At 44.8% G+C, this 20,638-nt stretch overlaps 2 protein-coding genes across 3 annotated transcripts in view; both read left to right on the top strand.

The window, feature by feature from the left end:
- Positions 1 to 20,638, top strand: part of LOC310837436 (uncharacterized protein) — a 103,154-nt gene that overhangs the window by 957 nt on the left and 81,559 nt on the right. The window lies entirely within an intron of this gene.
- Positions 1,323 to 19,079, top strand: LOC310837391 (uncharacterized protein). 2 transcript variants are annotated; one of them, XM_083723934.1, is made up of 3 exons: positions 1,323 to 1,457; positions 13,021 to 13,149; positions 15,265 to 19,079. In XM_083723934.1, exons 2-3 carry the CDS (start codon positions 13,032 to 13,034, stop codon positions 17,199 to 17,201), a joined length of 2,055 nt encoding a protein of 684 aa, XP_083580060.1. In that variant the 5' UTR covers positions 1,323 to 1,457; positions 13,021 to 13,031; the 3' UTR covers positions 17,202 to 19,079. The 2 variants fall into 2 exon arrangements, with proteins under 2 accessions (XP_083580060.1, XP_083580061.1); XM_083723935.1 differs by having other exon boundaries at positions 15,268 to 19,079.

Here is a 20,638-nt window from a genome sequence, read left to right on the forward strand (position 1 = left end):
ATCTTATCCTTTGACTTCACAAGGTTATTCCAGATTCAGCCAGATTTCTGTTCTCAAACCTTGACTTTTGAGGTATTTATTGAAACACTCCCATTCTTTTTTCACTTCACTTTTTGGTTTTTCGTCTTATTATGTCTGTCAATTTGGCTGATTCTAAGTATTCTGAAAGCTTACAATAACCACTCTCCTCTCGTGAAGTATAGAATGGCAGAGTCCAACCCCTGCAATGCAATGCAGGAATACTTCACCCAAGGTGGGGCTCAGTGGCGTAGCGTGGGGGGTGCAGGGGGGGCCGGCCACACCGGGCACAACATCTGGGGGGGGGGCGCTCGCCGCCTCCGGAATCGCCGAAGCGCCTCGGGCGCAGGCTGTAGCAGAGCCCCATGTCTCGCAGAACCGACAAGCTGTGCGCGCGTCCGGGCTGAAGGTGCCCGGCAGGCAGAGGCTCTCAGCGCTCGCCGCGGTCCCCGCGCATAAAGGCCGCGGAGAGCATGCCAGGCAGCCCCTCCTCACAGCCCCGCCACTGCCGCCGCTGCTGCTGCAGCTGCTGGGCCATGTTGCATTTTCCTCGTCTCTCTGCCGTCCTCCTCCTCCGGGCAAGCGGCATCCTTTGGGCGGCAGCGCCAGCGGCAACTCGCCTCAGATCACCTGACACGGACCCACCGCCATCACCGTGGCTACCTTACCGTAAATGCCCCAGCCCAGGCAGGCAGCAGCAAGAAGAAGCTGGCAGCGGCGGCAGGTTAGGGGTTAGGGGTGCAAATTACTCGCCTTGCCCCGGGTTAGGGGGCGCAAATTACTTGCCTTGCCCCGGGTTAGGGGGTGCAAATTACTCACCTTGCCCCGGGTTAGGGGGTGCAAATTACTTGCCTTGCCCCGGGTGCTGACAACCCACGCTACGCCACTGGTGGGGCTTGAACTCAAAACCCTGAGATTAAGTCTATTGCTATACTGACTGAACTATCCCAGCTCATTTGTCATGGATGCTTTAGTTGAGATTCCTGCATTGCGGGGGGTTGGTCTAGATGACCCTCGGGTCCCCTTCCGAATCCACGATCTCCTTTGTATGCACGGAAGGCCAGAGCTTCAATCCCTCCAAGCGGGACTGCAAAAAGGTCTCCCATCCCTGAAACCAGCGCGAGCCGCTGCCAGCCCGTGTCGGCAATCCTGAGTTAGATGGGGCAAAGCTCTGACACGCAGCTTCCAACATCTCTCCTTCCCTAAGAGGGTATGCAGCCTCTTTGTCTGAACGCGGAGCCTGCCTCCTTAAAGGGTTAAATCAAGCGAGCCCGGAGTCCTAGAGTGGCGCCCGAGAAATCCATTTCCGGCTGCAAACGCCCCTCTCACCCCCCCCACTCTGTACCCTACCCCCCCACCTTTCCTGGAAGCTGGAGCCCCGTCTGAACGTCGGAAGGCGGCTGCAGGTTCTGCATCTTCCGTGTCTGGGGAGGGATCTGGTGAGTCTGGCTCCGGGTGCAAAAAAAAAAAGAGGAGAGGCTGCAACGCCCAAAAAAAGCTCCAGGCTTTGCAGAAAAGGAGAAGGGGGGGGAAACATGCAGCATGGGGAGTATTATTAATTATTTTTAATTTATTAAATTTCTATTCCGCCCTTCATCCAAAGATCTCAGGGTGGTTCACAACGTAAGCTAGTAAAGTACACCCAGCCACCTTCAGTCTGTGCAGCAGAACCTGATGTTGCTCCTCCTTTCACTGCACACAAGGTTCTTTCTCCTCCTTGTCTCCTATTATTGCTATTTAATAGAATCTTAGACTTGGAAGGGACCCCTAAGGGTCCTCTAGTCGGATCCCCTCTGCAGTGCATCAGCTCAAGCATCCATGAGAGGTGGCCATCCAAGCTCTGCTTAAAAACCTCCGAGGAAGGAGAGGCCGCCACCTCCCGAGGGAGACGAACAGCTCTTATTTTATTCAATTTATATACCCCTCTTTATCTAAATATCCCAGGGTGGTGTACAACCTTAAGCATATAATTTTCACAGAATAATAATAGTAATAATAACAACAAATGGGGCTGGTGATGGGAATTCTTGGTCAAAGCAGCTGTCAGGTGCCAGGATGAGAGCTGTCCTAAAGGCAGTGGGTTGGGAGAACTCTGCATGGCGTGCAGAAAAGTGGGTAGAGAAAAGCCCCCCACCCTCCTCTAAAAGAAGGCCCTCCTTCCTGCAGTGCGTCGTTAACCTATGGAACTCGCTGCCACAGGAGGCAGGGCCTGCCACCAACCCTGATGACCTTTCAGAGGGACAAATTTATGGAGGAGAAGGCTATCAATGGGTACTAGCTCTAAGGCATGGGTAGGCAAACTAAGGCCCGGGGGCCAGATCCGGCCCAATCGCCTTCTAAATCTGGCCCATGGACGGTCCAGGAATCAGTGTGTTTTTACATGAGTAGAATGTGTGCTTTTATTTAAAATGCATCTCTGGGTTATTTGTGAGGCATAGGAATTCATTTATTTCCTTCCTCCCCCCCCAAAATATACTGTATTTTTTGCTCTATAAGACTCACTTTTTCCCTCCCAAAAAGTAAGAGGAAATGTGTGTGCGTCTTATGGAGTGAATACAGGCTGTACAACTATCCTGGAAGCCAGAACAGCAAGAGGGATCGCTGCGCAGCGATCCCTCTTGCTGTTCTGGGTTCTGAGATTCAGAATATTATTTTTTATTATTTTCCTCCTCCAAAAACTAGGTGCGTCTTATGGTCTGGTGCGTCTTATAGAGCGAAAAATACAGTGTATATAGTCCGGCCCCCCACAAGGTCTGAGGGACAGTGGACCGGCCCCCTGCTGGAAAGGTTTGCTGACCCCTGGTCTAAGGGCTGTGATTCCCCTCCATGGTCCAAGGCAGTACAGTGGTACCTCAGGTTACATACGCTTCAGGTTACATACGCTTCAGGATACAGACTCCGCTAACCCAGAAATAGTGCTTCAGGTTAAGAACATTGCTTCAGGATGAGAACAGAAATCACACGGCGGCAGCAGGAGGCCCCATTAGCTAAAGTGGTGCTTCAGGTTAAGAACAGTTTCAGGTTAAGAACGGATGTCCGGAATGAATTAAGTACTTAACCCGAGGTACCACTGTAATTCTTCTGAATACCAGCTGCTGGAAATCAGGGCAGGGGATATTTTTTGTTGTGCTCGTGGGTTTGCCACAGAAATCTGCTTGGCCACTGTGAGAACAGGACACTGGTCCAGATTACAAATTTTTAAGAGCATAATCTGGATGCTTCCTGGTTACAGCCTCCTGTCATGATCTCTTTATGAATACGGTACTTCTGTGGTATATGGAAATGGACCATACGTTTAAAGAAGATTGGAAAATGTTTATTAAATATATGGGGGGGGGACTCTGTACGTTTGAAAATGTTGGCCGCATTAAGATCAGTTCAACAATGCAAGTTTTGATGGATGTAATAATGGAATACTGAACGGTTTAGTTTATGTAAAATATGCAGGGATTTACGGTATGCAAAATGAACCATGGAAAGAGAAGAAGGGAAGTCATTGATATTTTAAGGCTGTTTAAATGAATATTCTAAATTACAAAACTGTGTGTGTGTGTGTGTGTATTATATATATATATGTGTGTGTGTGTGTGTGTGTGTGTGTATATATATATATACGAAAGCAAATATATATATATATATATTTGCGAAAGCAAATATATATATATATATATATATATATATATATATATATATATATGCAGGTTTTGGTGTCCTCGGGTGTCTTCCCGTGTAAAAGTTGGGGTGTCTAGGCGACGTTTCGACGAGGTCTCACTCGTCATCTTCAGGCTGGTGCTTTCGGCTTCTTGTTACTGGAACAGAGCGGGATCTCAATGTTTGAGTTCCTATAAATACTGTAGAGGGGGTGTGGTGTCTAGCCTCCACACCCCCTCTACAGTATTTATAGGAACTCAAACATTGAGATCCCGCTCTGTTCCAGTAACAAGAAGCCGAAAGCACCAGCCTGAAGATGACGAGTGAGACCTCGTCGAAACGTCGCCTAGACACCCCAACTTTTACACGGGAAGACACCCGAGGACACCAAAACCTGCATTCCTGTACCCGTGAAAATCTACGAAAGCAAATATATATATATATATATATATATACAGGTATATGGATCTGCGATAATTCCTGCAGTCCAAGAATGCCCCAATAAAACAGGGTACATTACAAGGATTTCTTAACTGAGGGAAGGTAGGGAAAGCACATTAGTTTATTTGTTTTTGTTTTTTAAAAAGATTACTATATAGCCTTTCAACAAAAATAGTCACAGGACAGTTGTTTTTCTTTGTTGTTGTTATATTAATACTTAATTATTAATATTAATAATTATTATATTAATAATTATAAGCGGCCTTGGCCCAGTATACCTGAAGGAGCATCTCTACCCCCATCGTCCAGCCCGAACACTGAGATCCAGCGCTGAGGGCCTTCTGGCGGTTCCCTCGCTGCGAGAAGTGAAGTTACAGGGAACCAGGCAGAGGGCCTTCTCGGTGGTGGCACCCGCCCTGTGGAACGCCCTCCCATCAGATGTGAAGGAAATAAGCAGCTATCTTATCTTTAAAAGACATCTGAAGTGGCTGGGGAAACTCAGCCAGATGGGCGGGGTATAAATAATAAATTACTACTACTACTAATACTACTACTACTACTACTGTGTTTTACATTGGAGGAGTTTGAGGTGATGCACATGGTTCTTCTCTCCATTTTATCCTCACAACAACCCTGTGAGGTAGGTTAGGCTGACAGGCAGTGACTGGAGCAGGCCATTCAGTGAGCTTCATGGCTGAGTGAGAATTTGAACCCAGGTCCCAGTCCAACAGTCTAACCGCTACTGTGTTGAGTCTATTGTTTTACACAAAACACATACACCCTAATATTGAAAAAAACATAATAAATAGAAACATTATACAATAAACAGAAACATTAAAACAATTACCATAGATAGCTTGATTAAAAATGGCTTTAAAATGATTTAACTCATCAGCTGCTAAAAGCCCAGCAAAAATGATAGATTTCCCCTGGTTTCAGAAAGAATGCAAAGTTATGGTGGTCGTTCCACAGAATCCCATGAAAATCCCAGTCCCTTTTTGCAAGATTTAAAAAGCAAAGATGTAAAACTTTGATGATAGGGTTGCCGTATTTCAAAAAGTTAACCTGAATAAACGGACACAAAAGTCGTTGGCTTTTTTTGGCAAGTTGTTTTAATGGAAATCGCCAGAAACGACATTGCTGACATGGATTGTCTGGGAAATTCTGAATGTATGGCAACCATTTTATTATATTTTATGATATCCTCCCAATATTTTAGTTGTTTTAGTTATTTTGGGAGGTGGCCCATGGAGGTTGCTGGCTAAAATGCCGGTAGATACGGATATTATGCATTAAATCCTATACTATGTTATAGTAAATTTTGTTTTAAAAATATTCTTTATTGGATTTTATAGACAAGTTGAACACCCTTGACAAGACAATATTCACCTTCTCCTGAAACAGGATAAGCAATAAAATAACAGCACAAAGCAAAAGAAATATAAATAATATTGTGAGCACTTGTTTTCTGCCAGTAAAAAGTAAAAAAACAAAAACAAAAAGTCAGGTCGGGCCAAAGCTAAAAATGCAAAGAATAGCATCTGAGGTAGAAATGGAAAGCAAATTTAACCCAAAAAGTTAGACTAATATGTATAAACCTTATTTTCACAGGGGAACGGGCGTCAGGATCAAAACCCAGTTCAAGCTGTGATTCAAAAGTTTCTTCCTATTGTACCCACCATAACTATTTAAAAGCAGTCATTGCAATAAATATTTAAAATTACTTTTGGTTGTTTATTATATATTAAATTTTAGCATTGCAAGGTGTTCTGTATATCTGAGAAATTAATTTTTTTTTAAAAGGAGACAGCACAGGAAATGATAGCACGTACAAAACGCACCTCACGTTATCCCGAATAGCCAGTTCCGATGCCGCTAGTTTTCCCGCTCATGGAGCTACAATTCCCAGCACTCTTAATAAACTACAGTTCCCAGGATCCTTTGTGGGGAAGCCACGTGGTTTAAATGAATGGTGTTGATCTGTTCAAACTGCATGGGAGAACCAAGGTGAGGAGCATAGCTGTCAACGTTTCCTTTTTTAAAAAGGGAAATTCCCTTATTCCAAATAGGATTCCTTGCAAGAAAAGGGAAAAGTTGAGGAGATTAAGCACATCAGCAGAAAAAAAAGAAGAGGTTGGCTGTTGGATCAGGCCAAAGGGAACCTTTCTAAGCCAGTATCCTGGTTGCCAGCCAGATGCCTGAATGGGACGCCCGAAATCGCAACACACTTCCTATTTATGATTACCAACAATTGGTATTCTTAAGAACGTAAGGTATACCTGGGGCTATGCAGAGGGAGTCATAGAATTATAGAATTGCAGAGCTAGAAAGGACCCTGAGACTCTAGATCAGGGTTTCCCAAACTCGGGTCTCCTGCTCTTTTGGGACTACGCTTCCCATCATCCCTGAGTCCTGGTCCTGCTATGCGGCCTCGGACCCACATACCTATGGGACTGCCTCTCCTTATATGCCTTGCGGAGGACCTTAAGGTCCAGAAATGACAACATTTTGATAGCTGTCAACTTTCCCCTTTTCTTGCGAGGAATCCTATTCAGAATAAGGGAATTTCCCTTTAAAAAAAGGGAAACGTTGACAGCTAAGCATTTTGGAGGTCCCAAGTCACAAGGTAGTTAGGTTGGTCTCAATTAGGGTCAGGGCCTTTTCAGTACTGGCCCCAACTTGGTGGAATGCTCTGTCACAAGAGACTAGGGCCCTGCGGGACTTGACAACTTTCCACAGGGCCTGCAAGACAGAGCTGTTCCACCAGGCCTTTGGTTTGGGCTTGGTCTGACCCTTACATTTCCCTCCCCTTATGGTTTTGACTTTTAAAATGAGGCTGCATTTTAAATTGCATTTTAACCTTCGTTTTTAATTGGTTTTTTCTTTTTCTTTTTTCTTACTATGTTTTTACTGACATTTTATTGGTGTTAGCCGCCCTGAGCCTGGCTCTGGCTGGGGAGGGCGGGGTATAAATACAGTTATTTATTATTATTATTATTATTATTATTATTATTAGTCCAAAAGCAGCTGGAGACCCAAGTTTGGGGAAACCCTGGTCTAGATCAAATGCAACATCCATAATGGTTTCCAAAAAGCATTTTTTTCCTCACAAGAAACGGGAACACAAAATAAATGCAGTGTGTGAAAAGAATCCTGCCATCTTCGTTTTTAGAACCTGCTGGATCAAGCCAATCTCGGCTCCTAATCCAGATTAGTCCAGCAGCCAGTTGAACCAACCAGGTCCCTACGGGAAGTTCAGAAGAAGAACATTTATTAAGACTTCTTTTCTCAAAAGTGGAATGGATGGGGGAGGAGCTGGAGACGATGGCGCCCCACTCCCATAATTCCTTGATTATCAGCCATGCTGGGTGGGAATTCGGTTTGGCCAATGGGAGTCCCAACGGTATTTGCAGGGTTGCAAATTCCCCGTCTCTGCATTAAAAGCACATTTCTCTCACCTTTCTGTTCTCATTGTGCCATGCGGGGTGGCCCACAGCTTTTAAAGACTACAATTTCACACAGCAGTTTCACAATTGGGGGGCTGGAGTAATTCATCTACAGTCGTACCTCGGGTTACAGACAATTCAGGTTGCATGGGTTGCGGACTGCCGAAACCCAGAAGTACCGGAATGGGTTACTTCTGAGTTTCGGCGGTCACGCATGCGCAGGAGCACTAAATCACACTTTGCGCATGTGCAGAAGTGCCAAATTGCAACCCGTGCGTGCCCAGACGTGCCACTGCAGGATCACGTTCGCAACCCGAGTGTCCACTGTATGTGGAAATATTTTTTTGTGAGGGGGGCGGCGGCTACCTAAGAGTAGAAAAATTGTGAATAAAGGGGCCTGACGACAGAGATGTGTCAAGTTATCCATGATGATGGAGAAAACAGATAGAAAGCTTTTCTGCCCCTTGACATCGAATGATGGAACTAGGGGTAGGTCAGCGAAGCTGGAGAAAGTGGATGGCGGGGGGGGGGGGAGTTTGTCTCTCTCTCATAACGCTGGAACTTGGGACATTTGGAGCTTTTCTTTTTTTTTCCAGGAGGAATTCACCGGAACTCAGTTCTGGCAACCTCCCGGGTGGGTGCCATTCTAAAAGAAAAAGGGAGGTGTTTATGGTGGGTGCTGAGACCTCTCTTCCCAGAAAAATAGCGCTGGGAGTGTGGCAATCACACAGGGTCCCCGGACGTTTCACTGTCTATTGATCCCTGTGCCACCACTTGATTTCTTGCTGCCACCACCCAGGCCCTACCTGGGACAATACTGAGTCCAGTCAGGTTTAAACTGGAACGTAAACTTCTGTTTATTTATTGCAGTTTAACAAGCGTGTGGTTTCATAAACGGTATCGGTCCATTACAGTCATAGGGTGCCTGTCCAGACCTATAACTTCCACTACCTGCTCTCACTCACTAAACCACCTCTCAGATATTTACTTGTCTTCCTAGCTCCTAACTGTTCCTGACTCAACTTATTTCACTGCACTAACTCAACCTCCCCACAGACTCTATCTCAGTTCACTCCCACTCCAACCAACCACCCAACTCCCAACAAACTCCTCTTTCCCCCCTCCCAGAGCTGGTTTTATAGTCCCTCTGACTCCACCCCCCAGGTTCTGATTGGGTAACTTGTTTAACTAATTCACCACCAGCACTCTCATATGTTAACATCACAGGGACATCCAACTGAATGTTGGATGATTCAGGACTGACAAAGGACTTCTTCACGCAGCAGACAGCTAAACTGTGGGATTCACTCCCCCAAGAGGCAGCGATTGAAATTGAAATTGAAATATTTTATTGTCACTTGTACAACTTGTATACAGTGAGATTACACTAGCACCCCACACTCAGCTATCTTAGTCTTAATTCCCTCGTTTACTGACGCACACCCACCAGACCCGAAAGTCTGTTGCCTTGTTGTTATCTTTTCATTCAGCAGCCTAACAGCCCATGGATAGAAGCTGTTCTTTACCCTCTTGGTGTGACTAATCCTGCTTCTATATCTTCTGCCCGAGGGCAGGAGATCAAAAAAGTGCCGGCCAGGGTGTGAATCATCCCTGAGAATTTTCCTCACTCTCCTGAGGCAACGTTCTTCCGCTATTTCATCCAGCGGATTCACGGGACAGCCCATAATATCTTGTGCTGTATTCACCACCCTCTGTAGGCACTTCCTATCAGTTGATGTCAAACCAGCTTACCACACCGTGATGCAGTATGAAAGGACACTTTCTATTGTTGACCGGTAGAAGGAGATCATCAAATGTTGATTGACATCATTCTTACGCAATATTCTGAGGAGATGGAGTCTCTGCTGGGCTTTCTTAACCACCTGGGTTGTATTTATTTTCCAAGTAAGGTCTTCGCTGAGATAAATTCCTAGGAATTTAAAGGAAGAAACTCTCTCCACACAGCCCTCCCCGATGTGCAGCGGGGCTAGTTCTCTCTTCCTCCAAAAGATGGCCACCAACCTAAAGATGGCTTTAGAAGACGATTAGGCAGATTCATGGAGGATATGACCGTCTGGTGGCTACTAAATCTTGATGGCTATGTTCTGCCTCCACAACCTGTTTCTCGAAAGTGCAGGAGAAGAGAGGGCTGTTGCGTTCAGCTCCTGCTTGCAGTCTTTCCTCTTGAGCACCACTGGCCTGATCCAGCAGGCTCTCATCTCTTGGGATCTTTCAGTCTTTTCGGCTATTTGCATTAATCTCGGGGGATTTTTTTACTTGCTGCTCAGGCCCGACCTCAGTTCTGCTCCGGGAAAGCTGCAGCAAGTGGCGGCATCCATGCCACCAGGCCAAACTGCTGCCAGAACCTGGCCAGGGCCACCATGGGTTGACCTTTCCAGCTCTTATGTCTTCCTTTCTCCTATCCAGGCAGCTCCCTCTCAGTCTGAAATGCCAGGTGTCTTCTCCACAGAGGGCCACCAGTCCTGCGCTAAGACTCTTGGGAGATCATCCTTGGTCCCTCTTCAACTGTACCAATAAATACAGTGGTACCTCTGGATGCGAACGGGATCTGTTCCAGAGCCCCATTCGCATCCTGAAGCGAACGCAGCCCGCGTCCGCGCATCTGCGGGTCGCGATTCGCCGCTTCCGCGCATGCACGTGACGTCATTTTGAGCGTCTGCACATGCATGAGCGGCGAAACCCGGAAGTAACGCGCTCCGCTACTTCCGGGTCGCCGCAGAGCACACCTAAAAAATACTCATCCTGAAGCTACTTCAACCCAAGGTATGACTGTAAATAAATTGATTTGGTTTTTCACATTAAAGTTTTACAATCACATATCCAACATACATCATAACAACAAGATCCCAAAGAATCTCCTGGATTTCCCTCCTCCCCTTTATGGGTCTTGTCGTTAATTCATTTCCTCCTGCATCTTTTATAATAATCCAAATCTCCATTACAGTGGTACCTTGGTTTTCAAACATCTTGGAATTCGAATGTTTCGGTTTTTGAACACCAAAAACCCAGAAGTGACTGCTTCGGTTTCCGAATGCTTTTCGGAAGTCGAACGTGCCACGCGGTTTCCGTATTGAGTTTTCTGCAAGTAAATGCTTCCGGAAGTAAACACTTCGGTTTTCGAATGTTTCAGAAGTCGGAACAGTCTTCTGGAACAGATTACGTTCGAAAACGAAGGTACAACTATATATCCAAAATTCACCATTAAACTACAAATTTTATTCCAATCCTACTAACAATTTTAACTGTTTACAATGATTTTTAATATAAATTATAATTTCCCCCCATTCCTTATTAAAATTTTGGTCTTCCTGTTTCTTTCAGTCATTTTTGCCATTTTGGCCTAATCCATCAACTTAAATCTGCCATTCTCTTCTGGTCAGGACTTTGTCATCTTTCCATCTCTTTCTGGTATGTCAAATCAAAGCCAGGGGCAAGCAACTGACACCAGGTGGATGTTTTGAAGGCCAAAGTGACCTTACCCAACTGTTGCAAGCTTTAAAAAAAGAATCTTGCTTTTTTAAGATTTGACTTTTGTGGGGCAGAAAGAGGCAGAAATATTGGAATCTCTAATTATTATTAAAAATATATATATTTATTAATTTTTACATGAAATTTCCAAAAAACATACTACATATTTTCTTATCTGATTCAATGTTTTAGATTTCCATCAACCACATCTGAAGATTTTTCAGTCTTTATCGCTTAATCTGCATTTCATTACTTTCACTATTACGTTTAATAGTCCTTCACTAATACTTCTCTTCATACTTTTCTCTGCAGTATTTCACATAGTCCTCCTTACAAAACTTCTTGCAATCCTACTAGCGTAATCTGTTCATTACAATTGCTTTTCAAGTAGTTCACATATTTACTCCAGTCCTCTAAGAATCTCTCATCCCGCAGGTTTCAAATCCTTCCTGTCATCTTGTCTAATTCTGCATAGTCCGTTAATTTCATCTGCCATTCCTCTTTCATCGGTAATTCTTCTTGTTTCCATTTCTGTGCCAATAATACTCTTGCTGCTGTTATTTCATATAAAATTATTATTATTATTATTATTATTATTATTATTATTATTATTATTATTACAAGATTTCTGACTTCATCTCCTGGCTGGCATAAAGAGGAAGAACTGTTTGTCTGGGAGTGTGACAAAGAGGAGAGTCTGTCAGGTAGCTCCTTAGATGTGTGGGGAGACAGTCTGTTGTTTGGGAACTATAGGGCTCCCTGTAGAATTTTCTTCATCCAGAACAAGGTGACTTGTGAAGAAGAAGAGTTTGGATTTGATATCCTGCCTTTCACTCCCTTTAAGGAGTCTCAAAGCGGCTCACATTCTCTTTCCCTTCCTCCCCCCCAACAAACACTCTGTGAGGTGAGTGGGGCTGAGAGACTTCAGAGAAGTGTGACTGGCCCAAGGTCACCCAGCAGCTGCATGTGGAGGAGCGGAGGCGCGAACCCAGTTCCCCAGTTTACGAGTCTATCGCTCTTAACCACTACACCACACTGGCTCCCTTGTGAAAGGAGCAAAGCACAAAGACACCTTTGTGTGAGAATGGTGGAGTTTTGGTTCTCCAGAAAACCAAGGACCAGCCCCAAAGGTTTACACTAACTTGTGGCTCACTTAGTAAGAACGTGTTTTGTAGATGTACAGTGGTGCCCCGCAAGACGAATGCCTCGCAAGACGGAAAACCCGCTAGACGAAAGGGTTTTCCGTTTTGGAGGTGCTTCGCAAAACAAATTTCCTATGGGCTTGCTTCGCAAGACGAAAATGTCTTGCGAGTTCCTGCGTTGTTTTTTTCCTTTCCCCCCTTTTTCTAAGCTGCTAAGCCGCTTATCTGCTTATCCGCTAAGCCGCTTAAAGGCACTAAAAGCGCTAATAGCGCTAAGCCGCTAAGCCGTCAATGGGCTTGCTTCACAAGACGAAAAAACCGCTAGACAAAGAGACTCACGGAATGGATTAATTTCGTCTTGCGAGGCACCACTGTACGCTGTTGTAAATCGTGGTGTATATGGGAACATTGGTTTTCATAACATAGAAAGAAAGAAGGAACAAAGTGACATTTGGGGCTTTGAATTCTTTTCCCAAACTGCAAGCTCGGAGATGAAAGCGAAAACCCCTGATGGCCTTGCTTATATATCATGTTCAACCATAGTTAAACAATGGTTTAACATTAATGTGAGCACTGCTGGGAGCAAGTTGATGAAATTTGCAGGTGCTTTGCTTTTCCCTTGCTGGTAGTTTGCTGCCAGGAGCTATATCCTTATGCCTTAGCCTTATGCCTTAGCGTTATATCCGAACCCTGGTTTTATGTCTTGTTTGCCTCCAAACAAATCACGAGTTTCCCCCGACTCCTTTTCCTGTGGATCTTCCTATCTTGCTGTATCTAGGACTGAAGTTTTACGATTCTCATTCTTTCTTTTTTCTCTACCTGCTCCCGCAAAGATGACAGGAACATGGCAGAGATTACGGCACAGCATATCCAAGAAGAAAGCCCCGTGTTCGAAGAAATGTTCATGGCTTCCACTGGACGATCCCACGCAAGCCTGGCCCTCCAGAATGCAGTCGATGAATGTGAGTTCCGTTCGAAATTGGATAGAGCTCCATTCTAAATTTGTTTGTTTTAAAGCGCATCTAAACTGCTCTGTGTTTTAAAGATCCCTAAATGGCATTCAGAAATATGATAAAAACAATAAAACGGTATCCTAAAAAACAGAATACGAGTTTCGCACACCATAATACGTTAATAATAATATCTTGCTTTAAGTGTTTTAGTTGTTTCTGAGTTGTTTTGAAAATAATTTTTATTAGTTTTTAATTACAATAATCCAATAATAGCCTCGTGTGGTGTTGTGGGTTAAACCACAGAGCCTAGGACTTGCCGATCAGAAGGTCAGTGGTTCGAATCCCCACTACGGGGTGAGCTCCCGTTGCTCGGTCCCTGCTCCTGCCAACCTAGCAGTTCGAAAGTACATCAAAGTGCAAGTAGATAAATAGGTACCGCTCTGGCGGGAAGGTAAACGGCGTTTCCGTGCGCTGCTCTGGTTCGCCAGAAGCGGCTTAGTCATGCTGGCCACATGACCCGGAAGCTGTACGCCGGCTCCCTTGGCCAATAAAGTGAGATGAGCGCCGCAACCCCAGAGTCGGCCACGACTGGACCTAATGATCTGGGGTCCCTTTACCTTTAACAATGCCAGATTATAATGCAGTTACTAATACCAATAATTCAGATGCCAAATTATAAAATTTAGGTGGCCCCCCCGTGTGCTAGAATCGATGGTTTGATGATTTACTTTATTTCTGCGTTCCAAAATCTTATTAATTTCAACTACACTCCTGTCAAAATAACAATCCCTTATAAAACAACTGCAATATTAACGACTTCTGTTCGTATTGACACATTAAGGGATTTATAAATCTACAGGTGAAGCATTCAACCATATCCTGGTTCTTCCTGTGTGTGGCAATTATTCTGCCCATGATATTTCTTCCTCTCCTTGTAAAATGTTTAGTCTATCTTTTCCCGGTTGTTGCTGTTCTCCATCATGCCTTGGGCGGAGCTAACATCCCACCGTTTTTTCAGAAGTTCTCCATTGCTCCGCCCCTTGCTCCGTTGTTTTGCAACTTTAACAGCAGCTGCAAAAATCACAATGTCCCAATAAATATCCTGTTTTCCCCATTTTCCCTCTCAGCCTGAGAAGGAGAGTGATCTGTGGAACTTCAAATAACTCAATACAGTGGTACCTCGGGTTACATACGCTTCAAGTTACATACGCTTCAGGTTACATATGCTTCAGGTTACATACGCTTCAGGTTACAGACTCCGCTAACCCAGAAATAGTGCTTCAGGTTAAGAACTTTGCTTCAGGATGAGAACAGAAATCGTGCTCTGGCGGTGCAGCAGCAGCGGGAGTCCCCATTAGCTAAAGTGGTGCTTCAGGTTAAGAACAGTTTCAGGTTAAGAACAGACCTCCAGAACGAATTAAATACTTAACCCGAGGTACCACTGTAATCACTTTCTAAACAAGCACCACAAAGTGATTTACACAGTTAAAAACTCATTACTGTTTCTGAGTTTTTAATTGTGTAAATCACTTTGAGGTGGTGGTTTAGAAGGTTATTAATAAATCAATGTTAATAATAACTAAAGTAATAATAGCAACAGGGACGCGGGTGGCGCAGTGGGTTAAACCACAGAGCCTAGGACTTGCTGATCAGAAGGTCAGTAGTTCGAATTCCCATGACGGGGTGAGCTCCTGTTGTTCGGTCCCTGCTCCTGCCAACCTTGCAGTTCGAAAGCATGTCAAAGTGCAAGTAGATATATAGGTACTGCTCTGGCAGGAAGATAAATGGTGTTTCCGTGCACTGCTCTGGTTCGCCAGAAGCGGCTTAGTCATGCTGGCCACATGACCCGGAAGCTGTACGCCGGCTCCCTCGGCCAGTAAAACGAGATGAGCACCGCAACCCCAGAGTCAGTCACGACTGGACCTAATGGTCAGGGGTCCCTTTAATAATAGCAACGGCAGGCCAAATGTCTGAAGAATGCCAAGGCCTGAAGTTGTTCACTAGGTAGGGGTTACTGTTGGTTTACAGGGAGAGGCAAAGTGGTAGAAAGTTTGGGGCAGCTGTTGTATTCTGTAATTGATTTTTCTTCTTTTCCCCTCACATCACATTTCTCTTTTATTTCAGCAGGGCATGTGTGGAAGAGAGAAAGTGATGAGGAAGCCCATCAGACGTTGGAGGAAAGCATTACATTTCCAGCTATGGTCGAGAACCTTGGGAATCAAGATGGGATAAAGATGCAGGCAGGAAGCGAGGCAGATCAGGATTGGGGTGAAACTATTGGTTGTCTGAGCAGCGGCTTCTTTGAAATCCCAGCCCATCCAGGAAAACATAAAGGAGGAAGAAGGAACGAGTGCCCAGCATATTCGGAAAGCTTTAACGATGCACCAGGCCTTCAAATGCGTTGGAAAACCCAGACAGGAGACAAACCGTATAAATGCCTGGACTGCGGAAAGAGCTTCAAGCGCAACTCAGAGCTTATTCGACATAAAAGGATCCACACAGGAGAGAAACCTTTCAAATGCCTGGAGTGCGGGAAAAGCTTCACTCAGAGCAGAAACCTTACTTCACATCAGAGGAGTCACACGGGAGAGAAGCCTTATAAATGCCTGGAGTGCGGAAAGTGTTTCAGCCAGGCTGGGATTCTTACTTCACATCAGAGAAGCCACACCGGGGAGAAACCTTATCAGTGCCTGGAGTGTGGAAAGTGCTTCAGTCAGAGTGGGATCCTTACCGCACACCAGGGAATGCACACAGGACAGAAACCATTCAAGTGTCTGGAGTGTGGGAAGAGCTTTCGCCAGCAGATCCACCTCACCTCCCACGAAAGAACCCACACCGGGGAGAAGCCCTTTAAATGTCAGCAGTGCGGGAAGAGCTTCCGCCAGCAGATCCACCTTACTTCCCACGAAAGAACGCACACCGGAGAGAAACCGTTCAAATGCCGGGAGTGTGGGAAGAGCTTCAGCCAGAGCTCCCACCTTATCAGACACGAAAGAATCCACACTGGAGAGAAGCCGTTTAACTGCCTGCTGTGTGGGAAGAGCTTTGGCCACAGCGCGGAACTCATTCGACATGAAAGGACTCACACAGGGGAAAAGCCCTTCAGGTGCCAGGTTTGCGGGAAGAGCTTCAGCCGGAGCTCGGAACTTATCCGACACGAGAGAACCCACACGGGAGAGAAACCGTTCAAGTGCTTGGAGTGCGGGAAGGAATTCAGTGACAGCACCAACCTCATCAGGCACCAAGTCAGCCACACGGGGGAGAGACCATATAAGTGTCCGGTGTGCGGGAAGAGCTTCAGCCAGAGCAGGAGCCTTACTTCACATCAGAGAACCCACACTGGGGAGAAGCCGTATCAGTGCCTGGAGTGCGGGAAGTGCTTCAGCCAGAGCGGGATCCTTACTGCGCACCAAGGGATGCACACGGGGCAGAAGCCGTTCAAGTGTCCCGAGTGCGGGAAGAGGTTCCGCCAGCTCATCCACCTCACCTCCCACAAGCGGATCCACACGGGAGAGAAGCCCTTCAAATGCCTGGAGTGTGGCCGGAGCTTCCGCCAGCACATACACCTCACCTGCCACGAGAGGACGCACACCGGCGAGAAGCCCTTCAAGTGCATGGAATGCGGCAAAAGCTTCAGCCACAACTCCATCCTCATCTCTCACGTGAGAACCCACACGGGAGACAAACCCTTCAAATGCCTGGAGTGCGGGAAGAGTTTCACTTGGAGCACGCTCCTTATAAGACACGAGAGAACCCACACAGCGGAGAAGCCGTTCAAATGCCAGCAGTGCGGGAAAAGCTTCCGCGAGAGCTCGCTGCTCAACAAACATCAGAGAAGCCACACCGGGGAGAAGCCGTTCAAATGCTTGGAGTGCGGAAAAAATTTCACCTCAAGCACGCTCCTTATAAGACACCAGCGGGTTCACACCGAGAACCATTTCAGCGCTTGGAGTTTTGAAAGAGCTTCGGCCAGCGCTCAGAACTTCCTAGACATCAAAGAATTCAAGGAGGAGATGATCCACTGCAACGATGAAAACAGTGGAGCGGTTGTCATGCAATAAGCTTTGTCGGGCTCCAGGAATTATTCACGTTGTGGAAAATTTATATATATATTGCAGCTTCTGCAACGGATCAGTTCACAGCTGATCAGAAATCATGAAAATGATTGTAGCAAAGAAAGAGCTTAGGGAATTGCAGAGTCTCCTCTTCAGTTGCCTAGATTTTAATGAATTCTCGCCTGCACAATCATAAAATCTGGCAATTCTTCCAGGCACTACAGACGTCCTGATTCCTTGAAGGCGTACAGCAGAGGGAAGAAGGTCTCCTAATCTTACGTTGTTGTTTTTTAAGCTTATATATTTCCTATCGTGCAATCTAAGAAATAGTACTTTCATGTTAGGCCGCCACCAAGCAAACTTCTGTGATGTATGAACACTGCTATGTTCCTCTGCTGCCTGTCGTTGTATGGAAGTCACTCTCCTATCTCTGGTCCTTTGTCTTCCACATGACTCTTTTAAAAAATACTGTTTTTGCTAGGTGTTTCTGTGCGTCATTCGAGGAGCTGGTCACCCTTCAGATATAAGAATGTGTGACAGAAGAAGAGACTTATTCACATCTTGCGGGGAAGACGGCAGGTGGATACATCACTTTTAAGACTAATAGTTTTACTGTCAGCTGAACTTTTGTCAGGAAAGACTGACTTGTGAGGTGGACATAGGTGGTGTTGCGTTTGCAGACCAAATCCTAGTCAGCATGCGTTTGGCTAGATGTATCTGTGTTTCCATCAACGGAGAAAAAAATACCCTTCAGGGAATTTCTGTTATGTGAAAAGAATAAAAACTGTCTTGGTTAATTTGTTAAGACCCCATAAATGGAGAATGAAAATCCTGAGAGGAATTTCTGTCGTGTATAGGGTGAAATGTCTGGGTGAGAATTTGGATGTATGGCAACAGTGACTTTTTTTGCGATCTTCCTTAAAAATACCACAAAAACTCTTTCAGCAAAATTTTGGGCGAAACTAAAAAAGCTCCACAACTTTGTCAAAAAAACAAAAGAAAACCCCAACAGCAACAACTTTTGTTTCCAGATTTCCGCCTTTTGAAATATGGCATCTTTAGTCACGTAACAAAAAGTATAGAAACTCTTGGTGGCTGTGTCTTATGGAGAGGAAAAATCCTGAGAGGAATTTCTGTCATGTGACAAAAAAAGAAAAAATAGAAGCCATCTTATGACTGTGCCCTGGAAGCCTCTATCAATGGAGAGGAAAATCCTGAGGGGAATTTCTATCTCGTGATAAACAGAATAAAAACTGTCTTGGGGACTCTTTGTCATAGAAGGCTGAGAGGAGAAACTGGTCAGAAAGCAAGACAAAAACCTTATTGACTTTCTCCAGCAATAAGAGAACAGACCTAGGAAACATCCACTCCACTCAGATAAAACTTAACTCTTTTGTCATCTGCTGACCAAACTTTGTAGTGACCCTATCAACACACACAAAATACCTTTTTACACCTTCATAGCAGAGAAGGAGATGTGACAAATATTTGGACAGTCACCCACGTAACTCAATTTGTAAATCCCTCTCCTTGTTCCCTAATTAAACATATTTTGGTGTCAGGCAAGATCTCTTTTTTATTCTCCCCAAGCCTATTAATGTCATTCGATATTATTTTACCGTAATGTAACATATTTATTTTAGTGTCTGGCGATCGATGGCAATTTAGTTATTGCTTTTTAGCTTTTGTAGGGGGGTGTTGAGTCCTGGCGGGGTTGCGGGTGGCCCCCTTGTGCGTTTTTACGCTGGGTTGGATTTTATTGTTGGCATTGTTGTACCTGCTTGCATTTAAAAATTTGTTTTACACTATTACTGTATGTTGGCTTGAAAAATATCTGTTATTGGGCAACTAATAAGTGGGAAGAATAAATAAGTAAACCGAAAACTGGCCGTTGTACACTTCTCTCCTGGGCAGCCTGTGAAAGGACATGCTCAATATTGTATTTTTATTGCCTTAATTTATACCCAGCCCTTCCTCCCAAAAGAGTCATAGAATCACATAGTCGCATAGGGGCAACCAAGGTGTCAAATCTGGCCTGGAGTTTCTCAAGATTTTCTTTTATATATATATATATATATATACATAAATTTTATTAGTTTTTTAAATATTACCATTTTCAACAGTAATTAAACATACTTTTACATCTTATTCAAATTTTTGACTTCCATCAATCCTGTCTGAAAATTTTCCAATCTAATCTCTCAGTATGCATTTCTTATCTTCCCTATTACATTTCAAACACATAACCAATATCTCTATCTTTTTCTACTTTGTAACACTTTGTATATTTCTCCTTACAAAACTTCTTGTAGTCCTACTAGCATAATTTGTTGATTACAGTTGCTCTTCAAATAATTAATCTCCTGTAAATCTCTGGTCCCCCAGGTTTCGAATCCTTCCTGTCATTTTGTCCAATTCTCAAGATTTTCTACCCACCGATCTCAAAGTCCCAAAATGGCAGTGGGTGGAGATGGGGCTTAGTATAATTGACTAGCTTGTGTCAGAAAGAGTGAGAAAAGGGAGGAGGTTGTGTCTGTGTGAGAGAGGGAAGAAAAAGAGAGAGAGAGAGAGAGAGAGAGAGAGAGAGAGAGAGAGAGAGAATGGAGGAATAAGGCAAGAAAGGAATGTGAAAGAAAGAGAAAAGGAAGGAGGTTGTGTCAGAGAGAGGGATGAAAGGAATGTGAGAAAGAGAGGGAAAGGAAGGAGGTTGTGTCTGTGTGAGAGAGAGGGAAGAGGAAGGGGGGAGAAAGGAATGTGTGAGAAAAAGGGAGAATGGAGGAATAAGGCAAGAAAGGAATGTGTGAGAAAGTGAGAGAAGGTAGGAAAGGTGTGAGAGGAATGTGTGTGGAAAAGTGAGGGAAGGAAGAATGTGTGAAAAAGAGGAGGGAGATAGAGTGTGAGAAAGGAGGAGGAATGTATGTGAAAAAGAAGTGCAAGAAGGAAAGGGGGAGGAACGTGTGAGAACTTGTACAATTGTTGGACTTGTTTTAGTTTTTATTACATAATTTGTGTTTTCATGCTGTGCTTTTTGTGCTTTTAGGTGGTAACCACCCTGAGGATATAGGGTGATAAACAAATTTAATAAATATGATAATAATGATTATGATGTCCGAGTGGAAGGAGCTGTATGTGAGAGAAATATGGGGGGGATGTATGTGTAGGAAAGAGAGAAAGAAAGAAAGGAGGAAGTGTGTGAGAAAGGAGGAATACGCGTGTGAGAGGAGGAAGGAAGGTGTGTGAGAAAGAGAAGGACGGACAGGGCCCAATTGGGCCTCCCTTTCGCTCGGTGGTCCCAGGGCAACTGGCAGTTGGGGGCCAAACGGTCTTGTTATCCCAGAGCAGGGATAGAATCATAGAATCATAGAGTTGGAAGAGACCAAAAGGGCCATCGAGTCCAACCCCCTGCCAAGCAGGAAACGCCATCAGAGCACTCCTGACATATG

The sequence above is a fragment of the Podarcis gaigeae genome (assembly GCF_964106915.1).
Source record: "Podarcis gaigeae genome assembly, chromosome: 2".
Classification (NCBI taxonomy): domain Eukaryota; kingdom Metazoa; phylum Chordata; class Lepidosauria; order Squamata; family Lacertidae; genus Podarcis; species Podarcis gaigeae.